The following is a 14,908-nucleotide window of genomic DNA, read 5'->3' on the forward strand; positions in this document are numbered from 1 at the left end:
ATGCAGTTGCTTAAGCCATTCATTGAACAAAAGTGTTCCCATACTTACTTCTGTGGCGTTAATTAATGGAAAAACCTGTGACAACATTTTCTGAATAATCCATTTTTCCATTTATGAACTCCATAGTTTGCAGAAGGAGCCAACTGCACAAGCACCTTCACTGGGCTGCACATACACTAGACTTCATTTCTCAGTGCGTCCTGCCGCTCTTGTGTTTGTTCATGTTGTAAAGTCGCTTGTCGAGCAAAATCTGTAAATGTTAACTCTCCAATAAAAGATGCTTTGTTTGTGAAGGATAAAACGTTATCTGGGACAAAAGGCAGAGAGAAGGAGAATAAACAATCACGAAACAGAGGTCTCTGAACAAGAATGAATTTGACATTCATGAAAATGTTGTTGCAGTTATTGTTTGACAGAGCTTTCACTCGCTGCTTTGACGTGAGGTGTTGCATTTTACTGAATTTGTGTTCATACAATAACCTTTGGGTGGTGACTGAAAGAACAAGAGTGACGTACAAGCGCCACACGTAATTTTCCTAAATGCTGCCAGTCTTCCTTTATGGCTAGTATGAGAAACTCAATGTAGAAGATGACAGATGAAAAGCCAGTTGAGGTGGTTGAAAAAGGTCCTGTGATAGACTGAAAATTGTGTCTCTTGGTTGTCCTGGTAACACCATGGAAATTAGGTTTCTGAGGAGAGGGAACTCTGCTGCTGCCCCTGAAGCCAGGATGGCCAAATGACCCCGAAACTCTGGGTTATGAACAAAAATCAGTGTCCCGTTTAGATCAGGGATTCTTATCCTTTTTGATCTCGGGACCACATTTTCCAGAGCAGATGGTCCCAGGACCCATTCAAGTAATAGAACTAAATTGATAATGCTGCTCTTGATTCATTTGTATTCAATAACCACATTTAATCTACTTACACTAAAATAAACCAATATCTTGTGAAATGACATGAAACCTTGTGATCATCGCAAATATATTTATTTGTCATCAAAGACTCCAGCTAGCAGCAGAACCAGGCTCAGGTCATATTAAAGAAAAAAAGGAAAATAAAACTAAAAAATACACTTGACACAAACTGGTGAGAAAATTGGAAAAACTGGACGTCATAAATTAAATACTTAATGAAATAAGTATGAAAAACAACATCTAAACATATAGATAATTTTTATTTTATGATTTTTAGATATACATAAATGTTTCTCAAAATAAACGGTGAACAACATATAGGTAAAGGGCAAGAAAAGTATAGCCATGAATATTCAAATTTATTTTAAAAACTGCTTGACATGATGACATGATGATGAAAGACATCATTTTCTTTATCATTTTTTCTTTTCAAGAACTTCTCCATAGTTGTCACATGCACTCTTCTGTGAGTGAGCTTCTGTGAGCCTTGGGGTGGTCCAGATGCCCCCTAAGATTGCTGGCATGTATCAGACACATACAAAAGGTTCAAACCAGCTGATGAACCAATGTCCAGGCTCAGGATAAGATGGTGAGACAATATACAGCCCAAAGCTTCATAACAATTAATCCAACCACTTGAATGAAGAAAGGGATAGAGAAACAATTATGACATACTTAGTATGTCATAGTGTTGCAATAGCAAAAGAAAGAATATGTATTGGCTACTCCGTCTTGAACATGAAGGCTATTCCATGCTCTTCACATGGCTCAACAACATCCTTCCATAATGTCAAACCAAGAAGGCTGCACATTGCTCATTCAAATGGGACCATTTTCATCACAGTCAGAGTTAAGACATTAGCCCCGATCAATATTGGATTCTGCCCTCCACATATTCAAACGAAGCAGGATCAGCTGACATGCAAATCATTTGCAAACAACTGAGAAATTGATCAACTTAAAAAAAAAAACATATTAAATTAACTGTTTTATCTATGGCTATTGATATGTAAAGAGATTCTATTTTTAATACAATCAATACTATTTTTGTCAACATTTTATAGTATTCTAATTTCAAAACTAATTATTATAGACAATGACATTTGCATAAATGCCCACTGGTTCATCAAATTTGCCCAAATAACTACCGGTACAGTCCCTAGTACTTTACTGTTTACAGGAGTTCAATGTACTGAGGTATTCCTTTGCATGTCATACTTTGTTTCCAGTCAATTGAATTCCAGACAAAATCGACTCCCTTCAGCATCAAAATGACCCTTGATCAGTCTTCCACTGTCTCCTCTGTTTACTTCGTTTTATTTACTTAGCTGGACTTGACGACAGGGCGCATGCGCACGAGCTCCGCTTCCCACACCTTCCGTGAGCTGCGACGTCCGTCACACACACGCACACACGCCCGCTCGCGCTCTGGACCAAGGGATAAACTTTCAGAGTAGAGTTTAGAGATAACTTTAGGTTTTTGGCCGGTTCTCCATATGAAACAGTAGGTGTCACCTGTTGTTATCGTTAGAAATATGGAGGAGAAATGAGTTGATAGAAGAAGTGACAAGGAAGAATCGTGAGGAGGTAAGAAAACACTCCTGAAACATCTCGGTAATGACAGACGTAGCAGCTTTTGGCTAACACGCGCTGTCTTCATCATGCTGTTTATGACTTGAACTTTGATACCGACGTCTTAATAAATTAAGGGGATCCAAACAAAATATTTAAATGAGACTCTTTGGGTGACTGAGACTCGAACTGAGACCTAAAGTTACATAATGAAAACAAATATAGACTGTCAAAAGGCTGTCTTATCATTGTACCTTATTAAGATCTTAATATGACGACAGAAAGGATTTAACACCCCTATATCAGCATTGTTCACTCGAGTTATCTTTCTTTCAGAAGCATTTGCTCTTTAGTTGTGAAGCCAGTTGTCCCTAATCGCTGAAGAGGAAATGTTACTGGAATACATAACTTTATATGACAGATATTACGTGTTACATGTGGAATTAGTTCCCATTTTAGTTTTAGTAGTCAGCAAAGATTTAAGCATGTTACTGCAAACGTGCTCATAGAGGGTAATTATATTTATGACAGTTGGATGGATTTCATGTATCTGTATCATGTGTTGCACAGGAAACTTGCTAGAAAGAACTCTAGTTGAACGCGAATAAAGTAGAGGAGATAAGTCTGCGCCAAAATCTGTTTAGAAGTTAGTGACCTGGAGGAAAATCAAAACGACAGGGTGCGTCACAGTCATTCCAGTACACACCTGTACACTGTGCTATGGATGAGTGTGCTGCTGAAACTCGACGAACGCGTTTTTTTTTTTTTTTTTTTTTTTGAATAATAGGGAAGTGAATAAAAGAAGTTTGTCATGACAAGGAATTGAAACCATGCATCACACCATGCCCTGATCATTGAACTCTTCTAAAAATGTTGCTTTTTAAGGAACCAGTGGACTACAGTTTGGTTGTTATCTTTATTTGTTTATTAACTTCTCTTTTTTTGTTGTAGGAAACAAACAAACCTGAAATGCAGTTGATGGATGTGACCCCACTTGTCAATATGGGACTTTAACTGACCTACATCCGAGAGGAAAGAACTTGTTCATCTTCAGAATGATCCTGAAAGGAAAGTGCTAATGCTTCTGCTCAATGTCCTGTTTGTGAAATGGGCCTATATTTCACAAAGATCAAAGACTTCTGTGGTGAGATGAACACTGTCGTGACTCAAGGCTGACAAGGACCTTGAGCAAAAATATCAAGCATTAGTGGTACCCATCACTTGCCACAATGCCCGGCAAATCTGAAGATGGGACGCGAAGGAACGGGAGTGTCGCTCCATTGCAAGACCCTTTTCAGTTGGGCATTGTAAATGACTGCAGCAATGAGTGGAACAGTGAAGGTGGAGTACTAGAGATGGAACATCTCAAGCCGCCTGCAGAAGCACAAAGCTCGCAGGTTTCTCAGGAGTTTGAGGATGGAAAAGCTGTTCTGACCTCTGAACACCCCATGGTCAACATTAAATCCATGGATGATGACAATAAACCCATGACCAAGTTAAAATCGGAACCTCAAAAAGACATTGATAGCTTATCTCAAACGAATAGTGACTGGCATTACAGCATCATAAAAACAAGCCCCGATTTAACCTGTAGTGATTCCAGTATTGACCTCTGTGTGGATTCCAGTGACCTGAAGGGAAACTCCTTTGAGAAGAAAAGACAGCCTGGCACAGAGGATAGTCCAGACCAAAGCACTAAAACTTTGCCTGGTGATAAGCATGGTATGAGCAGCATTTCATACGACCCCCCAAAAACCTCAACCCGGGAATATAGACCAAGGGAATCTGTGAACAGCTGGCAAGAGGATGACGAAGAAGAAGAAGAAGATTGGCAAAGCTTTAAATCTGGACGCAGTGTTGTTGATGGAGTGTGCTGCTGCTACCAAGCAGTCCACAGAGCTTTTCTGCGATGTGTGGAGGAGACTCCAGCAATGCTTTCAGGCCTGGTGTTGTCATTGGTCTTCTGTGTGGCCATCATCGTCCTGATTCCTGCGACCGGAAGGGTAAGCCATTAAATGCATCCAGAAACTTCTGCTAAAAACGTAATATACTGTACATATATAAACGTAATATACTGTACACACACACACACACATATATATATATTTTTATAATTGGAACATAAAGTAAATAACAGTACCTTTGGGCTGGAAAATAAATCATGTGACCCAGTTCAGGATCAGGAGTGAAGTGACCACCTAGTCATTGGTGCTCACGGTATCAGTTGACACCTGGTATGTGATTGCACCTCTGCGCACATCTTAAGTGACAACTCAAGATCAGGTCTCACGTGCTCTCTTTGCATGGAAGTGAAGTCATGTAATATTTACACTAGGGCAACACCAAAATGAAAATTCTTGGCGGAACACCGAAAGACCATAATGCCACTTACATGTACAAGTAATTTTCTGAGGCCTCGAGGTCACAGCCTTCTGTAAAATCGAACAACTAGCTATTTTAATAGAACAACTATTTCAATGAAGTCAGACATAATTTTGAAACCAAGAATGCCACATACTGAACAGTAAGTCACTGTTTTATGAAACCACACCAACCCATCACTACTTCTCCCATATTCATAGAAATAAAGTTACTTTCAGGTCACTACTATTTAACATCCATGCGCTTCCTACATCCAAATAAGTGCATTGTCAGGCGGGTCAAGTGTGTTGACACACTCTAAAAAGAGTGCATGTATCAGAGTGTCCATCTCAACCTCTTTGCTCTGAATACGCTGTAGTGCTGCGATTAAATAAATTACAACCTACTGTTGTGACATGACTTGTGATAAGGAGCTCATGATTTTCGCCAATGCCAGCTCTTGCGTTGAGACTGTGCTGCATGTAATAACTGCAAGCAAAAGAAACACTACGGGTCCACTACTACCTCTTGTAATGTGAGCCTTACACGTCTGACAAATTGCTGTTCTTCTGTCTTTCTCTGATATATTGAGAAATATAACTGAGAAACCCACCTGACCTCACTTGCGTCATCACATTGTGTTTTCTTGGCCATTTTGTTTCGATGATAAAAGTCTTCCAGCCGAAAAACCAAAAATGCCCGTTTGGCCATTTTCGGCAGAAGAATTTTCACTTCATCCTGAATTTAAATCTGTTGATTTTAACCAGCAAGAGGCACAAACTCACCCTGGACTAAAACCTTTCACAACTTGAAGTTGAAAGTCAAAAGTACAAATATCGTATGGTTGCACTGAACTTGGCTGAAGCTGAAGCCGAATAATGAATAAACTTTGTCGATTTGAAGCTAATCCCATCACACTTCAATCATCTGGCTCACTTTTAACTCACTCCACTGAAAGCTGAATGTGGTGGTGATGTTTGTGTACATTTTATTTGGTATTTCTAACAAACATAATTATAATGGACGCATATATATATAGTATGACATTGAGCCACCAACATTATAATAAAGGAATGCATCTATTTGAATGAAGATATATTTTGATTAAGATGATTGAGAGATTTGTGTGTCATCAGTACAGCTATGAGGTATATTTGTTCAGTGTTGGTTGATCGATGAATTGTTATTATTTTATTATTCGTTCAACACTGGGAATCGCCTTACAATTGGTCACTTGAGTACACACAGAAACAAGCACAACTCAGTCAAGTACGTCAATCTAGTCAGACACTCCTACAATTCAGGCCGGTGGTGTGTTTGTTTAAGCATTGATGTGTTCATGGTTTAATTCCCAGTATTGCTGTGCAGATTTAATCAAAAGTAACATAAGCAATTAAGCTACAGTGTCTTCATTAGTGCTCTGTTTAATGATTAAAAAAACTTTTTCATGGTTCAAATTATTATTGGAATAATTTTCCATTTCAACTGTCAATGAGTTGAACAGAAGCATCCTTCCATTTCAGAATATTGACGTCCATGTAGGAGCTTTGTCGGTGGTGTGTATTGTCCTGTGTCTGAGTGCGATCCTGCTCATCTGCCTACCGTGGTTGGCCACAGTGAGGCGCTGTGGAGGAGCACTGGCTCTTTTTGTCTGGGGGACCCTTTACGTCACCGCGATTGTCTTCATCTTCACTGGAGGCCCAGTGACCGCTTGGGAACAAGTAAGAAAAGAACACATGAAACATTAGCCTGAATGAACACCATCCAGCAAACTCTGTTTGACGTGTCTTTCAGGTGGCATTTTTCCTGTTCCTGTCTCTCAGTGTGTACACCGTGCTGCCTCTCTCACTGGCGTGGGCTCTCATGGTTGGGATTGGAACTAGTGTTTCACACATCATCATTATCAGTGTCTACGTCCCCGTCACCAGCCCAGAGACACCAGATTTAGCTGTGCAGGTAACTGTGGGAACGTGTGCATTTAGATGTTAAGCAGTGACTTTCAGCTGATACTTCTGTCATATTTTCTATTTTACAGCTGGTTGCTAACGCCGTCTTATTTTTGTGTGTCAATTGTATTGGGATTTTCCACCTCTGGATGACGGAGCACAACCTCCGGGTTTCTAACCAGAAACGGGAGGAGTTCAGTGCAATACGCTCCCAAAAGGAAATAAGAAAATATCAGCAGGTTAGACATTTCATTTTGGCCTCGAACATTTTACTGACACTCTGATTATTACAGATTGAGTTTGACCATAAAATCATTAAACGTAATTACTCTGTAAATAAAAATAATAAAAGATGAACAGCTTGGGTTTGCGCCGGTCAGTAGATCAAATATTTACTTGTGTGACGCCCAGCAACTATTAAACAGTCATCACTATTTATGGAAACTGAACCAATTGCTTTAACGTGAACCACAGTGTAAACAAAACCTCTTTATGACTACACTCTGCAAAACGTTTTGTCATTAACATGCTACAATAGCTGTATGATTTTATGCACAAGGCCTCTGTCCTCTCTGTTCCTTTGACCACAGGAGCAGCTTCTCCTCTCTATCCTGCCACGGTACATTGCCATGGAGCTGAAAACAGAGGTGATAAAGAGACTGACCGAACCAAAGAGTGATAAAGAGAAGGAGCAAAACTCCAACAATTTCCACAGTCTGTACATACGGAAACATAAAGACGTCAGGTGAGGCTAACATTGAATTACTGCAAGTTATTACAAGAGTATCATTTGTTTTACCAAACATGCTTGCAAATGAGATTACCCTGATAATACCAGATCACTCACTCATCAATCAAAAATCAATTTACCATTTTGTGGTTCGAAATGTCCAAGGGCTCTCAGTGTTAAGTGCACTTGGGCAGGTATTGAAGCGGGCCTCACACACACGTCCCAATTTTTCTCCTTCCGGACCAAGGATGGTAAACACCAGATTATTGTAACTGTTATAACATCACCCCACAATAGAATTAGGGGAACAGAATCTAGCCAATAAAGAAGTGATCTGACCGAGAAACAAGGAAGCAAAAGGCAGAGTTTTTTATTGAGTTGATAGCAAAACTAGCCTTTAATCTCACTACAGTCTGCACCCACCCGCACCTAGTCCCTTCTTTCAGACGTGTGGGGCAATGCGCAAACTTAGTTCCACGATCAGCAGTCATTTTCCTGTTATTTATTTTTATTTTATTTTTTGAGTTTCTTTTGTTTCGGTATTCTTCAATTAAAAACCACATCAACCACCATCATCTTGTGTACTTCCGTGTTCAAAAGAGAGGTTGGGGTTAGGTAGGCTGTGGGATGGCGCTCCTTTTAGTTCTACACAAGACAACGTGTCTATTTAAAGACATTTCAGTCACGTACTGGTGGCGCTGTCACTAAGGAAGAGACCCATGTAAGAGGTTAACCCCCCCACACAGCCTCCCTGGCTAGTCAAAATCTGACTTAGAGCTGTGCTGCCCAGCAGTCAATATATGATTTACAGGGAGTGAGACTGGGTTGAACCAACAGAGTTTCATGGGCTAGTCACAATGTGAATTCAAGCTTTTCTCCCCAAATTTCAGCATATGACTTTGATGTTGTGAGACTGTGCTGCTTTGTGGTGTGTTTTTTGTGGGGTCGAGTGTGAAGATTATCAGGTGCACCACAGACATAATGATCACTGCTAGATTTTTCATCTTCATGTGTGGGGTAAAAAAATGATTTTCAAATATTTATGTGTCAAGTCAATCCTTTGTCTTATTGTTTTCTATGCCTTCTAAAAACTATATACTTGGTTCCCTTGTCTGTAGCATCCTGTATGCCGACATCGTGGGCTTCACTAAGCTGGCCAGTACCTGTTCACCTGAAGAGCTCGTCGCAGTGCTCAACAAGCTCTTTGGACGGTTTGACAGCATTGCAAAGGTACATGTTTGTGGTCTGTTAAAACCAAGAGTCAGGTTTCTCATGTCGATTTTTGGACTTGTTTGCAGAGAAATGGTTGTCTTCGCATTAAGATCCTTGGCGACTGCTACTACTGTGTCTCTGGACTTCCCGACCCAATCCCAACTCATGCCAGAAACTGTGTTCAAATGGGGCTTGACATGTGCACTGCTATCAGGTTAGCATCTAGAAATTACTGAGTATTTCTGTATGATTGTTATCGACCAAGGCAAAGCCTTCATTAATAGTAATCCATTTATGTCTATTGCATTTCAGTGGCGGTAGTTAAAGACTGTCAAAAAGTCTCAATTCCTGTTCAATTTAAATTGATATACATATATTCTCCATGTTTAACAAAATGGCTGAAATCCACCTTTTTTGTTTTGGTCAGGCTTTTAGCTGGGGTTGGGGGGAGTGTTGTATGTGTCCGCAATCCATAAAAGCTGCTCTGTTTAACATTCTCACTCCCTCATGATCATGATTGTGTTCAGAAATGTCATCGCAGTCGTTGTGTACTAGCTTTTGGTTGTTAAATGGTCTCATATAAATCTGCAAATTCATTTTTGTTCTGACTCGACTGTCTTCTCTTTGCCTTCATAGTAAACTTCGAGAAGCAACAGGAGTGGAGATCAGCATGCGGGTGGGTGTCCACACTGGAAATGTGCTCTGCGGGGTGATTGGCCTGCAGAAGTGGCAGTATGATGTATGGTCACATGACGTTACATTAGCCAACCACATGGAGTCTGGAGGCCTTCCTGGGTGAGAACAACAAGAAAATCATTCATCGCATTTAGTCACATGAGACAATTGAACATGAATGAATCATTGGACTCAATTCATGTCTGTACTATACTACTCTGTTTTTATTCATTTTTGCTGATCAACAGACGGGTTCACATCACAGAGGAGACACTGCGGCATTTGAATGGATCCTATCGGGTCGAAGACGGAAACGGGGGATCTCGTGATCCTCTTCTTACAGGGAGAAAAACGTACCTGGTGATTGATCCTAATAAGCCATACGGTATGGCCCGAAAAACCAAACCAGCAAGCACTCTGGTAGCCGGGGAGTCCCGACAGCGGGCGTCTGTGAAAATGTCCCAGTACCTGCAGTCGTGGCAAACCATCCACCCCTTCGCCGATCTGAGTAATCCTGATGCCCGACGCTCCAAGAGGAAAATCCGGCCTCCACGAATCGTGACTCACTCTCAAATTGATGATGTAAGAGTCCTTCTTATGCAGTGATAGGATAAGTATGTTATACATTTAAAACTTCATTCAACAACTTTTTTTAACTTTTATAGGATGATGTTTTTTGCGATGATAATGCCAGTCGGTGAGTCACTTTATCCGCTCTTATGATGAGTCATGCCTTTTTTGTGAAATAGTCATTGTAATATTGATGCTGTATTTGATTATAACAAATACAATGCTGTAACTGCTGATGCTGTAGCTTTATGATAATCAAATCTCTATTGTGCAAAGCAGGTGGGGGTTCATTTAATAATGTCATTTTGTTTCATTTTAGCCTGGTGGTCCATAGTGGTGTAAGAAAATCACTTGATACCCTGAACCCTGTGAGGTGAGTGTCAGGTGGAAGATAAAATAGTTGCCCAATTTTTTTAACTTCTGTTGTTTCTAATTCTTTCTCATTGTGCGCGTGTGTGTCATTAGCCGTAGAGCAAAGAAGCTCAACTGTTTGACTCTGCTGTTCAATGACTTCAAGCTGGAGAAGCAGGTGGGTGAACTTTCAAAAGTTTCATTCAAAGTAACATATTCAGGCCAGTCTGTTGGTCCTAACAATCTGTTTGTGTGTTTCAGTTCCGCTTTTCGGAGGTGAAAGGCTTGCATCACTCCATGAGTTGCTTGGCGTTGATCTTCGTGACTCTATTCGTAGTCCAGATGCTGGTATCGGAAAAGTGAGTCATGCTCAGCACATTTAGCTCTGTCATGTGAATTAATGTGTTGAGTGGAATCCATTCATACAGTCATTGCTCATCAACATTTGTCTCTTAGGAATTTTGAGATGGCAGTGTCCTACGGCGCAACATTCCCAGTGCTGGTGCTCCTTCTGTCCATCACTTTTACTGGACATTTGAAGGTATTTGTTCTGTCTGGGTGACCACAGTCCATCAAGTTAAATTCTGACTGATCAGACAAGCCCAGTTGGCTGACTTATATTTGCGAACTAGACTCTGCATTCTCTTTGAAATTCTTTCTTGTTTGTAGAGAAAGACATGAAAATTCTGACTGTTTTTTTTAATTTCCACTCTTGCATTTATTAATCTTAGAAATGGCACTCCAAAATGCCAGCAGGCATCCAGTGGATATCTGGCCTGTCCCAGGGTGTCTCCGCACGTGCAGCAGTGCGTGTATTTGTTGTCTGTCTGTGTTTACTCATCACCCTTCTGATGGCAATCCTCAACTTTGTAAGTAGCATCTCCCAAAAAGTCCCTTTTGCGAACTGATATTGTAGTTCGTTTTCTATAAATGCTCCTCCTCAGCTCTTCCTACCAGGAAATAACTGCACCGCAACAGTTGACAAGAAGGAGCTGCAGAGCCTCAAACTCTACACTGTGCCTGTGAGTCCTCATAGATATACGGTGGTCTTCTTAAGCAAGACTGTTGCAGTTATGACTGTTGACATCTTGTTCATTTTCATCTCCTCCGTACTCTCTGCAGTATTACTTGTACTGTTGCCTGCTTGCCATGCTGGGGGTGATCGTCTTTATCAAGATTTGCATGTCGGTGAAGACGCTGCTTCTAACGCTGGCTGTGGTCGTTTACCTGGCCCTCTTCATTCACGTGTACGCACCGCGGTCCTACTGCCTGGTCAACATGCTGTACAACGACACCAAGTGAGTAATCCAGCATTATTAAAAAGGCTGTGAGTGTGATGTTAGAATTAGTACATCAATCTCTCTCTCGATTATTGAGCATTGTTATCACAAACACCTCACTAAATGTAACACAAAATAGACACTGTTTGAGTGCAGGTAAACTACATTTGCGAATGTGGCTCAACCGCTCTTTCCACTGTGTCATACTTAACAAGCTCTCACTGTAATTGAAACACAATCCAGGTTTCTAGAGAGGGAGGTTTTACATTTCCTTTTAAGTCTAGCTGTCTTTGCCTCTGTCCAGTTTCATTTCCCCTGCATTCTATATGGGGGCAGTTGTTTTCCAAGTACAAATTACACTGTGAAATAGTTACAGTAATGCAGAAAACAGTGTTCATTGATGTGTGTTTGTGAACAGGCCAGGAGTTCTCAAAGATCCTCAGATCATGTCAGGGGTGTGGCTGGTCATTTTCTATGTCATCTGCTTGATACTAGCCAGACAGGTGAGTTTGTTTTTGTTGTGGGTGTGTTTTTTTTATCATAACAACTACCATTCTTGTAGGACGAGTTAAGCTGCCGTGTAGACTTCCTGTTGGAATGTTGCTTTCACATGGAGCGCGAGGAGATGGAGACAATGGAGAATGTCAACAAGCTTCTGCTGCAGAACGTCCTGCCACTGCACGTTGCCTCTTTCTTCATGGGCAAATCTATACGCAACCAGGTAAAAACAAGTGTTATGTCAGGCTACAATAGTTTTACTAACTGGCCCAAACATCCATATTCATTTATTTGATCACATTGGTCCACTGACAGGGAAAAGTTTCAGTAATGCCTGGCCATGAAGAATGGTTGTTGTCAGCTGCAATATCATTTCAGAACTCCTCATAATACACGACCAATGTTGTGGGGACAAAGTCTTTTAACCAAGAAGATGGTGTCAGAGCAAAAACTAATTTCCCAAAAAAAAGATCAAATGCTGAAGTAACATGAATAAAAGATGATGATGGAGAGAACAAGCCATATTCTCTTTAAAAAATAGCAACTACCTTTCCTGTTGAAGCAAAGGATTTGGAAGTAGCGCTTTGTTGTTTTTTGTGATGATTTAGATTTGTTGAAAATGTTTTGGATACTTTTTCTAAATGCTCAATCAGAATTGGAATCAATTGGGTTGAAATAAACAATAAACAGCATCTTACATTTGTTAATGTGTTCATGTTATTTTTTTTACCTCTTTTCCAGGACCTGTACAGCCAGTCATATGAGTGTGTGTGCGTGATGTTTGCATCTGTGCCTCAATTCAAAGAATTCTACAGCGAGAGCAGCGCCAACAGGGATGGTCTGGAGTGTTTGCGCTTCCTCAATGAGATCATTGCAGACTTCGATGAGGTATGAGGAAGAAACATTTCGGCATTCTTCAGAGAATTATTTGAAAAATGCATTCTTCTGTCCAACAGCTTCTTTCAAAGCCCAAATTTTCATCGGTAGAGAAGATCAAGACTATTGGCAGCACCTACATGGCAGCAGCAGGACTGACACACTCAGGGACAGATGAGCGAAAGGTACTTGTTTCACTACTAGTTTGTGTTGTTGAGTTATCTGAATCTTTGATTGTGTTTCTACGCTTCAATTTGAAATTGCAACTTTTGAGTTGTCTTCTGTTACTTTCCTGTCCTTTGGCGCCCCCTGCAGAAGGTTGACATGTCCTACAGTCACGTTCGCGCCATGGTGGAGTTTGCGTTTGCCCTCATGAATAAATTGGAGTTGATCAACACGCACTCCTTCAACAGCTTTAAACTTCGGATTGGTAAGACTCACTGAACTGAACTGCTGCTCTTGATGGTTTTCCTACGTATTATATCAACATTAATGTGCTGCAAAAACTTTACAAATGTCAAGTTAATGATGTCATTTGCAAAATGTAGCGTTGTTTCTGCAAAACAAAAGAACTGGAAATGCAGCTCTCATATACTTTTATACTTTTTAGGGATTAATCATGGTCCTGTCATTGCTGGAGTCATCGGAGCTCATAAACCTCAGTATGACATCTGGGGCAATTCTGTGAACGTGGCTAGCAGAATGGACAGTACAGGAGTGCTGGACAAAATCCAGGTCGGTGATTGGAAGATGTGCACCGTTTCACAACTCTAAATGTCGAAAATTCACATATGTATTGGTTAATCCTGTATCCCATTTGTCTTAAGGTGACAGAGGAGACCGCACAGCTGGTCCAGAGTGTGGGCTACAACGTCACACTGCGAGGTGTGGTCAATGTTAAAGGAAAGGGGGAGCTCACAACGTACTTCGTCAACTCTGACCAGTCCTCTCCCCCGTTTTGAAAACATTAAGAACTGGAAACAAATATGGTGTGCCGTGTTTGTGGCAGGCATTCATGAAGAAACTGTGACACTTTTGGATGCCGCCTGGTTCTCCAGTATCAAGAAGTGATTAAAAAAAAGCTGCCTCAATGCTGAAACCTTACTGGAACTCTGCACTGATGCAACATATTGCACAATGACCTGTGAATGACTTCTGTTGGAAGAGAGGATGAAGACGTTTTTAACTCATGTATCATCTGAGAATGATGTACTGTCTGTACTGTATTATTGTGATGCTTGAATTGTGTTTGTTGTCCTTTGTTTGTGTTGCATTGATAGGTTCTGATTTCCACAGTATGTCTGTTTTTCACTACTTTGTCACTACTCAGTCACTTTTTAAGTTTCTTCAGTCACGTCTCTGTTCAATGGCAAGGCTTTCGTTTTCTTCTGATCAACCAAGCACCTTTTCCAGTGGCAGTTTCAAACTTTGCTGAGCTTGTCAGGTCATCCAACATCAAGTAAACATATTTAGATCACTCAGTTCTGTTAGTTAAACAGAACTGACTTACGTTTCCTGGAAGAGGTTGAACTGACCCCAACTCTGATACCTAACCAGCTGTAGCATCTCTTACACCCAATGATCTAGTCTGCGTTTTTGCACTGCCTAAAACTGCAATAAATATTGCAATATTGCAGAGTTACAGCCTGATGTTGCGGTGACTTGATAATGGTCAACTCTTGTTCACGTTGCACTTTTAATTATGTCTTATTTATGAGTTTTTTTATGCGTCGTGTACAATTTGAGTTACAGTGAATGTCTTTTGTGTACAAGTTGAAATATTTTAATTAAAAACAAAGAAACGTGTCGGAGGGCTTATCAATATTAGAAGGCAACACATCAGTAACCGAGGCGTCAGAATTAACGGACGACTCCTCCCGCGACATTATTGGTCACGTCAACGTTACTCTATTTCTATTGGC

The 14,908-nt window shown here is 40.6% G+C and overlaps 1 protein-coding gene across 1 annotated transcript; it reads left to right on the top strand.

The window, feature by feature from the left end:
• Nucleotides 1-2,317: 2,317 nt before the first annotated feature.
• Nucleotides 2,318-14,785, top strand: LOC128756352 (adenylate cyclase type 4-like). Its single transcript, XM_053860792.1, has 25 exons — nt 2,318-2,502; nt 3,439-4,490; nt 6,372-6,569; nt 6,643-6,804; nt 6,884-7,033; nt 7,385-7,539; nt 8,643-8,754; nt 8,823-8,950; nt 9,373-9,531; nt 9,660-9,993; nt 10,077-10,108; nt 10,301-10,354; nt 10,447-10,510; nt 10,594-10,691; nt 10,789-10,873; nt 11,064-11,201; nt 11,277-11,354; nt 11,455-11,630; nt 12,031-12,115; nt 12,175-12,333; nt 12,852-12,998; nt 13,067-13,171; nt 13,302-13,416; nt 13,597-13,721; nt 13,814-14,785. The coding sequence occupies exons 2-25, from the start codon at nt 3,717-3,719 to the stop codon at nt 13,946-13,948; spliced, it is 3,768 nt and encodes a 1,255-aa protein (XP_053716767.1). The 5' UTR covers nt 2,318-2,502; nt 3,439-3,716; the 3' UTR covers nt 13,949-14,785.
• Nucleotides 14,786-14,908: the final 123 nt, after the last annotated feature.

This window comes from Synchiropus splendidus, chromosome 3 (assembly GCF_027744825.2).
Source record: "Synchiropus splendidus isolate RoL2022-P1 chromosome 3, RoL_Sspl_1.0, whole genome shotgun sequence".
Taxonomy (NCBI): Eukaryota; Metazoa; Chordata; class Actinopteri; order Syngnathiformes; family Callionymidae; genus Synchiropus; species Synchiropus splendidus.